Raw genomic sequence first — 14,585 nt, forward strand, 5'->3', positions numbered from 1 at the left:
GAAACCCCAGAAAAGTTACCCCATTTTGGAAACTAAACCCCTCAAAGAATTTTTAATTACTTTAATTTTAATAACTGAGGAGAACCTGAAAAACCCGCAATGGAGGGAAAGGGAATGGCAGGTCCCACTACCAACCTACCCACCATTCCATAAAATCCAGGCAAAAAATAAATCAAAGGCCTTAGAAAAAAAAGATTTGCTGAGACAACCAATCTCATCTGGATTTATTATTCTCACCCAGATTTGCAACCTAGATGAGATAGACACACCCTCGGGTATAGTGAGAACTTTTAGGTTTTTTTTATTTTATTTTTTACAAACTTTAAAAGAGCAAATTTTAAATTGGGCTGCTCAGTTAAAAAAAAAATTATAATTTGTCATGACAAATAAGGCAGTCAGAAAACGAGAATAGAGAATAAATGTTTTAAAAATTAAAAATCCAAGGAGGTGTGATATATTTTGAAACATTGTTTAACCCCTTCCCGACATTTGACGTATCCATACATCATAGTCGGGTAGGGGAAGTATGGAACGGCTCACGGAGTGAACCCGCTCAATACGATGCGTGTCGGCTGTATGTTACAGCTGACACTTCAGAGTAATGAGCGCGATCCCGCTCGTTTAACCCGTTAAATGCCGCGCCATTTAAATCGTTAGAGGGGGTCGCCCCCCTCTTTCTAACAGCTCATCACGCCCCCCGCAATGCAATCACGGGGTTTCGATGGTTCCTATTGCTGCCTGGGGGCCTAGTGAAGAAAATATATATTAAAAGTTAAAAAAAAAAAACTTTTCCCATTTTCCCCCTAGAGTATAGTAAAAGAAAATAATAAATAAACATAATTTATATTGCCGCATCCGTAAAAGTCTAAATTATTACAATATATCATAATTGAACCCGCACGGTGTACGCCGTAAAAAAAAATGTAAATGCCAGAATTGCTATTTTTTTGGTCACCTCATCTCCTACAAAAAAATTCAATAAAAAGTGATCAAAATGGCGCATGTACCCCAAAATTGTATCATTAAAAACTACAGCTTATCCCGCAAAAAATAAGCCCTCATACCACTTAATCGACAGAAAAATAAAAAAGTTATGGAGAAATAATTTTTTCCCATTTCCTAGTACATTATATGGCACAATAAATGTTGCTACGAAAAACTACATCTCGTCCTGCAAAAATTAAGCCCTCATAGGACTGTTTTGACAGAAAAATAAAAAAGTTATGGCTTTTGGAAGGTAAAAACGTACCTTTTTTGGGGCTTCTGTTTTTTTCAGTGGGGACCAGATGAACTGCCCTCCCCTTCCTGGTCAGCAAATATCAAGGCCTTAATTACTTTTTCCTGAAATTAGAGGAGAGTATCTCCACTGCCGGCATATCTGTGGAGGACAAAGGCGTTGTATAAATGTTTGCCACTTATCATGGTGGTCTGTCTCCCCTTCCCATTGACTTGTACATGGCATTCTCTATGCCGTTTTTAAATGTTTTTAACCTCTGCATAGCATACTGAGTTCTAATCAAATAAAATATATTTTGGATATTCACTTAGCTATTCCATGACTTATTGGTTTTTGCCTTATACATACCCATTCTTTGGTTTCGTATAAACCATTCTGTGTAAGATGGACAGAAAGTTTTTTTACACCATACCTTGGTCTTGCGCATGGTGCTGTATGGTTTTATGACCTGATCAGACAGATAAACGACAACCATATATTTTTTGTACTCCTGTACGCAAAATGGTTTGGGGACTTGGATGGTGGATCCGCGTACAAGACAAAGACCGCAGCTGCTGTCATGAATGCTGGTCAGTATAAGGACGCCCTGTTTATCCTTATATTTCAGGAGCATCAGATCGTCGCTGCAGTCAGCTCTGCTCTCCCCTAATTTTAGTGTCTGACCCAGCAAAGTTTTGGAGAGGCCTTTCTGATTTTTGCGGAATGTTCCACACGCCAAGGTGGATCTGGACGAGAGAACTTTTAGCAATGGGACACTGTTGTAAAGTTTTCCAGCTATAGATGATATCCTTTGCCAAGCAAAGGATGAACAAGATCCTATACGATCTTTCCACTAATCCCTAGGAAAGGGGGGCATTCTGGGGGATCTATATGGGAGTCTTTCCCCTCATAAACTCTAAAAGAGTAGGTGTAACCGGTGGCACTGTCACATAATTTGTACATTTTTATGCCGTACCAGGCTCTTTTATTGGGTAAATACTGCCTGAAATGCAGTCTACCCTTGAAGCTCACTAGTGATTCATCCACTACAATGTCTGGTTGGGTGGTATAAACGTAGGAAAAACTTTAGGAGGAGTGGGCAATTAATGGTCTTATTTTATAGAGCCTATCAAAATTTGGTCTTGTGGGGGGGGGTGGGGGGGCAGTGACTGTTGTCGTTGTAGTGCAGGAACTAAGGACGAAGATGAGAGCATGAACTGTGCTTCACCTTCACTCGCGCTGTGCGTATCGGAGCAAATCATTTGATATGTTTCCTCTGCTGTGAAGACTCTCTTGGCCATATTGGGGGATTTTAGTATACTATACTAAATTATGCACCCAAATTACAACTACTAAATAAACCTTTTTTTTTTTTTACTTTTTTTTTAACAAAAAAGAAACACTGCTACCTCCAACTGAGCAACGAGAAGAGACCAGCGACCCTGCTGTATTTGATGAGGAATGGTACCCTACCTACCAGGGGGGAAAACTAAATGAGACCTAATTGCTACCCAACAGGGAACTCGGGCAGTGGGCAATCTAGGGACACAGTAGGGTGATGTCGACCGGATACTGCGACAGGTAATCGCTGGATACAGATCACAGCACGTCAGTGCTGCAGCACTCTGGGTGACTGAACTTATATATTTAATGACCAGAGGGCACCAAAGGTGGTGATCACTGGCCAGTAGGTACAAAAGGGGCAAATCGCTGTATTTTTTATTTTTTTTTAGGACTCTTCACTTTCTCCATACAGGTAACCATCCCTGACAAGCTCTCTGACAGAAATTAGCTTGTCAGAGCCTGAGATGCAGGCAAAGCAAGCCTCCTGCGCTGTGATTGACTAGTCAGTACTGACTATCCAATCACAGTGCTCGCCGGCACGGGACCATTCTGATTGGTCCTGTGACGTGAATCCTGCTCGGCAACTGTCTCTGATAGTAGTGATCAGGACGCTGTCACGTGTCACTTAACACGGTGACAGTTTAAACCTTGGACGTGACTGTATGTGATATTGCGGGAAAGCATTTACATAATTTGGATTTTTATTGTAAAGTTTACAAACACATAAAAACAAGAACAAAGTGCGTGAATACTTTCGTAATCGATCATAACATATCATATCAACACATATATCATATAGATAGGAGCGAACGCTTATGTACATCAATATCCTTGTTACTCCGGGGCGGTTGTCACCGTCATTTAGAAAAATATACAGTCGGGCACATGGCATATGAGGTAGAGAATGCCCCTCTATATTTGCAAGGCACATAATTCCTGACTGAACACACATTATGAAGAGTGACCAACCCCCCCCCCCCCCTGAACAGGTAAGAAGAGAAAAGATTGAGACAAACCAAAAGAAGACAGAAAGAAAGGAAGGAGAAGACAGACAAAAGAAGAGCAAGGGAAGTAAGATGAGGGATATTAATGAGTGCTAGGAGCAGAGACATTACCACAAGAGGAATATTGTACCGCCTCAATTTCCGATGAAGCCCAATCAGAACCTGGCTATATAGATCACCATACGGAATTCTCTAGCTCAACCAGTCTGCGAAATGAGAACCAGATTTGAAGGATGACCATGTGTTCCACATAGATGTCAAACACCGCTTTCCAAAAAGTCTGCAACACTTGGCATGCCCACCAAATGTGCAACATCGTGCCAGTCTCGTTGCCACACCGCCAACAGACATCTGATACTTCTGGGTACATTTTATGCAAAATCTGTGGGCAACGGTACCATCTGGTCAATATTTTAAAAAATTTCTCCTGAGCGTGGCAAGCTATTGGCATTTTATGGGTCAGGAGAAAAACCCTGTCCCAATCAAGCAGAGATATGGAGAAACCTAGGTCCTCTTCCCATGCGCTAACATATGCAGGGAGCTGATTGACAGAAGTCTCCAATAGGATGGTATACATCTTGGAGATCACACGAGTAGGTGGCTCTTGTAAAAGCAACAACGATTCAAAGGACGTGGTCGCTGAGATGCAGATACCATCCGGCAAGGCCGAGTGTAGAAAGGTAGACAATTGTGCATATTCCAACCATGAAAGAGTCCTCTCCAGGCAGGTCTCTCTAAACATCTGTAACGGAGGGAGGCGACCCCCATCCGACATCACCTGACACAGCCTAGTATCCTCCGAAGCGGTCCAGCTCAAAAAGGTAGCTTTGTGAACAGGCGTTGGGAACTCGGATTTATCAAACAGAGGGCTAAGAAGTCCTGGTCTATGGGAAAGCCACTTTCGAACCATCAATCTGTCCCAGAGAGTGAGAAAGTGTTGGGTAAGCATAGGAAGGGTCGAGAGGGCTGGCCGATGATCCGGCAGGATCCATGGCAGCGATCTCAGAGAGAGCGCCACCAAGGAACGGGAAAGCATTTACAATCTCGACGTACAGTTCCTGTCCGATTGCAGAAAGGGGATAATATATTGGTAAAATAACATATAATAATATTGTGTATATATCATTTAAAACTTTTGGGGCTGGACGTATAGTATTCCAGAATGTCCGATTATTAAAACTTTATCTTTCCTGGTGCTGGTGTAACATCCATTCTAATGTACTGGGAAGTTTATGCCAAATGATCGATTCTTGAAGAATGTACCCACTATGTATTACTGTTAGGTCTTGCTACACTATTTATATTCTACAATGTGTCATAGGGATTATGGCATAAGGCAACAACACTTTAAATTAAAGTGGAATTCCTTTAAAACGTCATGTTAGAAGATCTGTGAAGTCTTCGAGCCCAGACTTAAAATCGGACAGATTTCTAAAATGATAATGTAGTCAAACCCCTTTAGTGCCACTCAGAGATTTCAATCACTGACATAACATTCTTAACAGTGGGCCATCAACATTTTTGGTGCTTTACTTAGACTGTTGTGTTAGAGACTTCTAATATTAGAAATTTCAGAGGGGTGCCAAAGAGGTTTTAGTGATCTACAGAGTGCTGCAGCCAGCGTCGGACTGGGGTTCCTTTGGCCCACCAGAAGAGGTTATTCCGAAGGCCCACCCTCCATCTATATAGAACATGTACATGTCCACTTTTAATTCATAGTCCTTGTTGTTGTTGTACACATAGGATATGCTATCCATAAGGTCTAATAGGTAATTTGTGACTCATCCTATAAGAAATAGACTCTGGTGGCAAGTGATTTGGCTCCAAAGAGCTCACTGGAGGATTCTCTGGTTCACCAGTCTGACCCTGACTGCAGCCCCTTCTTTTAGGAGGACAAATCATTTTATACAAATAAGTGTTGTGATCTTAGGACAGGTATCTGTAAAAAGTCAGAAGTGACCTACACAGCAGCTTAATTTGCATGGGTGTTTTTTGTTTTTTTGTTTTTTTATCTCTAGGACTTTGGGGTTATTTACTTTGTGAAAAGTTTGGATTGACTTTAGTATTATTTTGGATTAAAATTGAACCATTTCAGATTTGTGGATCACTGGATTTTAGATTGCGATATTATACATTTTCCTCCTGTAGTTTCTGCATACCATAAAATAATCTCTTTTGCTGAATCTGCTACTGGTCTAGGAAAATAGGTTTTATGGTTGCTGTCTCTCACTCCCGCCGCGGTGTACAAAACGGTCACCAGCGTCTTCTGGCTCACGGCCAAATCTGAGCCTCTATCCTGGCCTCCATCACCGCTGCTCTCCTTCAGCTCCTCTGCTATCCACTAGTGTGAGCACTGACTCTCCCTTTCTTAAAGGTACAGCCAATTCACCTGGGTTTTTAAGATACCCTCCCCCTTTTGTTCTTTGCCTTAGCAATTGGGTTTCCAACGCCTAGAATAAGAAGCTACCCCAGGCAGAAAATCTGCCTCTCAAAAATGACTACATCAGTTTTCTGATCATTCCTGGAACTTCACATTCCAAGCATTTCTTAATACTGGCTCCACAGGAAATTTTCTGTTAGTCTCCATTCATCCATTATTGAATCCCTGTACTCCAGCTGGACAAGCCTCTTTCCATTGCCTAGGTGTATGGAAAATCATTGCCGGAAATAATTTGCCAGGTTGCTAAACCCATCTCCATGCAAGTCGGAGAACTCCACCATGAACAAATTTCTTTCTTCGTTTTGAGAAATTCTCTCAGTCCTCTTCTTTTGGGTCTTCCCTGGTTGCGGGAAGACTCTCCAGTTATAGATTGGACTACTTGTCAAATAATCCGATAGGGTGAACCTTGCCACCAACAATGTCTGCCTGTCACTTGCCCCCCCTAGGCCTTGGCCCGTGGAACATGTTTTGTACGATTTGTGGAAACTTTCTACCAGTTTTTTCTGATGTTTTCTGTAAACACCAAGTGGAGATTTTTTCCCCCCTCACAGACCTTATGACTGCGCCATTGAATTGATACGCAATTCCACTCAACCTCGGGGAAGGGCTATATCCATTGTCCATTCCTGAGACTGAAGCTATGTTGCAATGTCAAAGAAAACCTGGAGAGGGGCTGGCTTTTTTGTTGAGTACCTTATGGTCCTTTATAGACAAGTGAGGGCTCAATGAGATCACAATAAAGAACAAATATCCTTTGCCATTAAATTCTGAGCTTTTTGACAGACTACAGGGAGTGAAGATTCTCACTAAATTGGATTTACGTGGTGCATAAAATTTAATTTGAATCCTAGAAGGGGATGAGTAGAAAACTGCATTTAATACTAGATAAGTACACTTTGAGTGTTTGGTCATGCCTTCTGGTCCCAGTAATGCTCTAGCTGTCTTCCAAGAATTTCCAAAATTCACCAACTCTAAGCTGGAGACTATTTGACTTGCTCTTTCTTACTTGAGCAGATATGTAGCACTCATCTTCCAAACTAGGACTGTAAGCTTTCTCCAGACAAATACTTTTTTTTTTTAAGCACAATGAGAATTTATAGTAGTTGGTTTGGTATCATAGATTATAGTCACTTGAAGATTCCGAAATTAGTTTAATACTAAAAACCAAGCATTCTTACTGGAAAACATGGGACAAAGATGACTCAAAGGTTCATTGATTTATTGCCATTGCCATTTATTCTAAATTAATTGCAATTTTCCAGTTCTGTACAAAAGGTTACACAATTCTTATGACTGTAGCAGCTAAGCAAAAAATTTCATAGAAAAGTTTTACAGGCTCAAACTTAGGTTTACCTAGGTTACCATAGTACTAAACTATATACACTTCAGCTGCGTGAGGATCCAGGTGGTTCCCTGATTCATTTACAAGCTGCATGATGCAATAAATGTGAAGTTTGCCAAATTCTTATTATGGGAATAATTGCTGTTCCCCCAAATCCCTCTTTTTATCATTATATAGCAGTTATCACTTTTGCAATGACAGCTTGGACAACGGTTATTTGTTCCATTTGAGAATGTTATATAAATTAATACAATGTTGCAGAGTCATATAAAGATCCAATGATTTAAAGTATAAGGAAATATGTTACAATTACCCTACCCCTGCCTGTAAGGCCTTATTCACACAAATGTTGAATACATCCGTGTGACGGCCGTTAAAACAACGGCCATCACACCAACCTATGCAATTTAATGGGGCCATTCACACATGCAGTGTTTTTCGCACAGCGTGTTTCTATTGCGTGAAACTCACTGCATGTCCTATTCTTGTGCGTTTTATGCGCATCACGCACCCATTGAAATCAATGGGTGAGTGAAAATCACGGACACATCCGTGGGCTGTCCATGATTCACGCACAAGTTCATTAGAAATGAAGAGATTTTTTTTTTTATACATAAATGTGTACATAAACAGACATCAACAACTAACGCCACATGGAACACACACAGATGCCACAAGGAACTGCAATGCATGACAAACGTGTCTGAAGATGGCCTAAAAAGGAAAAAAAAAAAACTGCTTTTATTTGTAGCAAAATACACATCAAAACTAACAATAATGATACACGTATGCCATAGACAAGAATGCATTATTATAATTTGTGTTATACTTTGGCAATAAGTATTTTTCACGTGTATGGATACTCTTGTTGCACCTTTTATAGAATACAGTAAAAAAAAAAAAGGAATTGATGATTAGTGAATTACATTTTATTTGATGTAGAAGTCCCCGTTCAGGACCCCATCTATCAGCAAGACCGTAGAGTGGCAACAAAGAGCATTTTTCAGCCTGAAGGAACCAACACATCCATGTATTACATGGAAATGCAATTCATTTAAATTGGGACTATGTAATACCTAATGCTCCCTGTGGTGGCACTCTAGGGAAATTGAACACTTACTGTTGGGTTTCCCCCATATTTTATAGCTGATTTTTTTTTTTGGGGGGGGGGGGGGTTTAAGCTCGCTGTACAGCTTATTGTTAGGGGACTTGTCTGAAAAAGAGGTACTGTCCATGTGTGCATCCTTTTTTATTTAACCTCTTAAGGCTATGTTCACACATTGCCATTTGTTGCAGATTTTGAGGCAAATTTTTGAGCCAAAGCAAGTGGATCCAGGAGGAAGGAGAAGTAGAAGTTCTTCCTTTATATTTCCAATTCCTTTTGAAACGACTTCTAACTGGCTCCAAATTTTGCTTCAAAATCCGCAACAAATCGGGATGTGTGAACATAGCTATATAGTACCTGTCCTCTTAGCTTATACTATGACCGGCATTTTATGGTCCACTCCCTTTCTGTATATTGGGCATCTGAGCTTATAAAAGAAGGTACAATCTGCATAAATATGTTTATTTTAGGAAACCTGTATGTTACAATAAAAATCGAAGTATCAATAAGGTTTGCATTTTAACAAGCTGAGGATGTGTATATTATGTCACTGTTTAGAAATTAAGCATTATACAAAATTCTTGCAGAAAGAGTCATTAACTCTGCATTATAAACTCTTGTCCTGTTATTTGTTTCCACAGCTGTGTCCTGGTAACATCAGAGGCACAAGGGAAGTGCAGTGTGCATCCTACAACAACAAGCCGTTTATGGGCCGACTGTATGAATGGGAACCATTTTCAGAAGGTGACACCGTTATGATTATTATTGTTACTATTGCAATTATTATATTCAGCTAGTTTAACAAGTCTGATAGTCCATTTTTTCTTCTATCACAAGTTTGCCATTATCATGAATTTCAGGTCATTTTGGATCTGATATTAGGAAACCCATTAAAAATTGAAGAAGGTTTAGGCCTCCTTCACAGGGTTTTTCTTTTGAACATTTTAAAAACTAATTAAAAGGGGTCGTCCAGTTTAGAAAACCAATTTTCATGTACCCTATTAGGCCCCGTGCACGCTTCCTTCACCGTTTTAGTGGCCGTTTTTGATGGATCCGTTTGCCCGTTTTGTTGTCCGTGTGGTTTCCATGTGCACTCCGTGTTTCCGTTTCCGAGCGCCGAGCATGGTACTGTCCAGGATGCTGAAAGAGCAGGGTTGTTCAGCGCTAGTCACTGTACAGGGTGCTGAAAGAGTTAATGGGCTGCACTGATCGGCGGTAACTCTTTCAGCACCCTGGACAGTGACTAGCGCTGAAGAATGACCATGCTCGGCGCTCGCAATATACATTTTTAATGAAATAAAAAAATCAGTTCATACTTACCCAGAACTCCCTGCATTTTCCTCCTGTCCGGCCTCCTGGGATGACGTTTCATCCCATGTCACCGCTGCAGCCAATCACAGGCTGTAGTGGTGGTCACACCGGACTGGATGACATCAGAAGGCCGGCCTCCTGGGATGGCGCATCATCCCACGTGACCGCCTCTGCAGCCAATCACAGGCTGCAACGGCCACATGGACTGCCGCGTCATACAGGAAGGTCGGACTGGAGGAAGAAGAGGGACTCGTCACCAAGACAACGACCGGGGTATGTATGAACTGTTTTTTATTTTATTTTTATCAGCAGCCTCTTTTCTCTATCACTGCCGGATAGAGAGAAGTGGCTGCCGGTTAGTGTAATATCTCTAATGTACTTCTCCCCGCCCGGCCGTTGCTAGGCAACGGCTCCATCACACACGGTTGGCACACGGATGCCTTCCGTGTACCTTCAGTTTTTTTGACGGCCCCATTGCCTTTGGCCCGAGATTTCGTGACCGTGAGGGTCACGGAATCTCGGACAAAAGTAGGACATGCTCTACTTTTGTCAGAACGGAGCAACGGGACCGTCAAAAAAACTGAAGTGTGCATGGCCCCATTGAAATGAATGGGTCAGGGTGCTAGCCGTCAGAAAAACGGCCAGCACCCTGAAGAAAAAGACTGAAGTGGGCATGAAGCCTAAGGGAATTCCAAATTAATAGAGTGGGGGGTCCTCTTTTCTGGATGATGGGGAGTGGAGAGCAATCACAAAAAGCATCTCTCGCTCTGGAGGACATGTCCTGTTCTACACTGCACAGATAGCCCATTGATATGAATGCACTGTGCCATGCTCAATTTCTCCTGTGGGGAGTTGAACACTTGCTGCCAGGTTTCCCCCACAGATTACAGATAATCGCTGGAAGTCCTAGCAGGGGTACACTTTGTGATCAGCTTATTGTTTTTTTTAACAAGTAGGTATTGTCCAAAGTAGAGAATCCCTTGCGTTTTTTGTGTTTTTGTTGAATTGGGGTGTATGAGAGAAAAAAAATGCTTAAAAAAATGCCGTACTGTGATTTTAAAAGCTCTCCACCATTGGATTAAAAATGTATATTTTCCTATTCACTCATTGCAAAGATCTGAATGCTGCATTTTTGCCCAACAAAAAATGATTTAAAAGAAATGCCAGTAAAACATTGGGGAAGATTTACTACTACTGTCTTAAATTTAGATAGCTTAGGCTTCGTTCACATCTGCGCCAGGGCTCCATTCAAGGGTTCCGTTGGAGCTTTCCATCAGGGAAACCCATGAAAGTAAGTAACCCTGACTGAAACAAAAACGGAAACCATAGGTTTCTGTTTGCATCACCATTGATTTCAATAGTGACAGATCCGGTGCAAATGGTTTCCGTTTGTCTCAGTTGTGCAAGGGTTCCGTCCTTTTGACGGAAGCAATACCGTAGTCGACTACGCTATTCATTCAGTCAAAACGACAGGACCCTTGCACAACTGTCACAAATTGAAACCGTTTGCGCCGGATCCGTCACGCAATTCTATGGTTTCCGCTTTTGTTTCAGTCAGGGTTGCGTTGTGATGGGAAGCTCCGATGGTATGCCAGAACGGAACCCTGACGCAGTTGTGAACAAAGCCTTAGAATTTGATTTGTTTCCCTAAATTTAATACAGTTACTCATGCTGGATGATAGATTTGGTGCATCTATAGGCACTCTGGGGGAAATATATTAAGACTGGCGTGTCAACTGCCAGTCTTTAACTAATGTATGTCGGTGGAAAATGCACCAAATATATTAGGAGGTGCACACCGCTAAATATATTTGGCGCATTTATGGCTGTACATGCGACAGAAATGCAAATCAATGCCTGCAATGAGCAGGTGTAGATTTGCGCCATAACTTACGCCAGTTTCTGCGGTAATCAGTACAATCCTACAAAAACTGGCATGGATCTGTTGATATATCGCCCTCCTTGTCTAACTTCTTATCACCTCTTGATTGGCTTACCAAAGTCCCCTGTTTTTGCATCACAATTTTGGCGCACTGTGGCACCTCGTAAACCACTACCACTTTCCGCTATACCAATCTTGGTTACCAAAAATAAAGTATTCAAATGTATCCAATGTCCTAATTGAGATGTACTTACTGCAATAGGATGTAATGGTATGTCCAGTGGATTGCACAGGCATGGTTCTTGGGGTTCTGATGGGTTTCTATGGCAGCCAGAGACCTGACAAAGGCCCCAGGTTTGCCAGAGGCATCTGCCTATAAGGCCATGCAATAATGCCAATAATTCTTTGGAATACTAAGTATTCCAAAGCATTATATAAGCGGTCAAAGGATTTCAGCTTCCAGTGCCCTAGACAAAAAAACTGAAATTAATTTTAATAAAGCTTAATAAAATAAAGATGCCCCCCCCAAAAAAATAATAAAAACACAAAACATTTTTTGAAGAATAGTCAAAAAACATAAAAAAAATTGATATATGGTATTGCTGCAATCGTATTGACCCATAGAAAAAAGCTAACACCTTCATTGTGCATGGTATGAAAAAAAAAAAAAGGGAAAAATATGGCCGTATTGCTGTTTCTTCCCCCATATTCTACGTATATAAAAAATGTCAAACGATAAATTGTGTAACCCAATATGGTGCCAAAATACCATCAACCCGTCCTGCAAGAAAAAAAAACCCCAAACAGCCATGTTGACGGAAAAGTAAAAATGTTTTGGGTTTCAGAATGTAGTGACATAATATTTATATTTTTTTCCCATGGTTTAATTCATCAAAGTAATAAACGTTTAAAATTTTGTATCACCGTAATCGTAGCGACCCACAGCATAAAGTTAACCTATTATTCATACCGCACAACTTAAAAAACAAAAACCCACAAAAAACAAGGGAGAAATTTCAGTTCCCGTCTGCACACATGGTCCTAATGATGGCAGCATCCGGACCAAGAGCGACAGTTCCTGAAGAGGAGTACGGGAGCCGGGAAGTTAAGCAGTCGGAATCTTCCGCTATCTATTGGATAAATTCAATACATAGCAGACAATTAAAACAATCCGTACAGTGCTCCAGTGGAAGTGATTGCCCCCCTCTAAATCAGCCCCTAAACTGTGTTACACTGTATTACAACCTAATTCATGAACTGAAAAAAGGTCTTTTAAATGTATTGAAATCCGCTTGCCAGTTCTACTAATCATATTTGAGTTTGGTATCTATAATATATGAGAAACAAATCGGAAATAAAAAATATATCCAAGTTTAAAGATTAAATAACCTTGTGTCTTACATAATTAATTTTTAATGACTGTCTTCTTTGCCAACTATTGTCTTTTTGTCCAAGGAAATTTCATTTCTTGTTCCCTAAGGAACTTGAAAGGTCGTTTCATATCCATTTGAATCATTCTCTCTTTATATCCAGTCCAAAGTTTAATGTCATGCTGCTTCAGACAAACATTAGATTTTCTTATGAAAACATAGCGTACTTGGGATCTTGTATGAAGTTTAGCTAAGCCAGGTTAGAATTATTAAAGTTGTAGATAAATCAAAAGTTTTGATTGTGGGGGTATGGGTAATGAGATCCCCACCGTCGTTGAAACAAAGGTGCATCTTCAGCTGTGATTGGCTCTCCTTGTCAGGCTGAAGATAGGCTCATGGAGAATATGTATGAGCCCGTCTTCAGTCAAAGAAGAATTAGCGATCACATGTCACAGTGCGGGGCATTCAGCTGAGCACCACATGCTGTGCGAATTCACAGCATGACAATTTATGTTGCGGATTTTCACAGTGGATTTCACCTTTTGCAATGCATAGGGTGAAATGTGTGATAAAATCCACATGTAAAATATTCCGATATTGATGCTAATTTTTTTACGTCAGAAATCCGGAACTTGTGGTCATACCCATACTCTTAAAGAGATTTTTTTGGACTAGAATATTGATGGCTTATCTTTAGAATAGGCCATTATTATCACATCAGTGGGGTCAGACTCCCAGCACCCTTACCGGTCAGCTGATAGAAGGGGCACGGCACTCCAGTGAGCACCGTGTCCCCTTCATTGTTTACTAGACACAGTGGCTGTGCCTGGTATTGCAGCACAGTCCCTGAGCTAAGGATAGGCCATCGATAAAATAGTCCCAGAAAATCTATTTAAAGTGTCCCTACAATTCTGATCTCCTGCCCAATCTGACAAAGGGGTGTTGAGATATTCTATCCTCACAGAGTGTTAAAGATGCCAAGAAAACCGTACGACGCCCAGAGAGTATTGTGCATGTGTCCTATTATAAATAATCTGACTCTTGCACGATACTTGCGGGGCGTCATACTGTTGCTTTGGCAACTGTACCACCCAGCTTGTACTTGCGTATCTTCACGCCCTATGTCAGATGGGGCAAGAGATCAGATCTAGAGGGACACTTAAGTTTCTGTATTTAACACAACTAATTAGTAAAGTCTTCTTACCATGACAATCTTGTCTTTGTTTCTATCCCTACTTCTCTGGAAAAATAATATGTCATTAATCCAGGAATATATTTTAATTATTGCGATGTTGGAGTTGGGAAGGAAGTTTTTCCTAGGGTGAGGAAAATTGTCTTTTGCCATTTATGTGGGTTTTGCCTGCCTCTGGATCAACATTACAGAATAATAGGCTGAAACTGGATGGTTGGATGTCTTTTTACAGCATTACAAACTATGTTACTAAGTTACCATGTAAATCGTCAATAGTTAGATTATTTAGGTGCAGCTTGTGTGGTTACTTCTTCCACTTCTCAAATTTTTAACCTCATATTTTAAACCAGTAGTATTTTGAGCCACAGTCCATGTATTT

The 14,585-nt window shown here is 40.8% G+C and overlaps 1 protein-coding gene across 2 annotated transcripts in view; it reads left to right on the forward strand.

Moving 5' to 3' along the window:
- The window catches only part of THSD4 (thrombospondin type 1 domain containing 4), a 684,213-nt gene that overhangs the window by 240,755 nt on the left and 428,873 nt on the right, over positions 1–14,585 (forward strand). For both annotated transcript variants that reach the window (XM_075857920.1, XM_075857921.1), the window contains exon 6: positions 9,093–9,195. In XM_075857920.1, coding sequence (XP_075714035.1) covers positions 9,093–9,195 — 103 coding nt within the window. The remainder of the gene's footprint in view (positions 1–9,092; positions 9,196–14,585) is intronic.

The sequence above is a fragment of the Rhinoderma darwinii genome, chromosome 3 (genome assembly GCF_050947455.1).
Source record: "Rhinoderma darwinii isolate aRhiDar2 chromosome 3, aRhiDar2.hap1, whole genome shotgun sequence".
In the NCBI taxonomy this organism is placed as follows: Eukaryota; Metazoa; Chordata; class Amphibia; order Anura; family Rhinodermatidae; genus Rhinoderma; species Rhinoderma darwinii.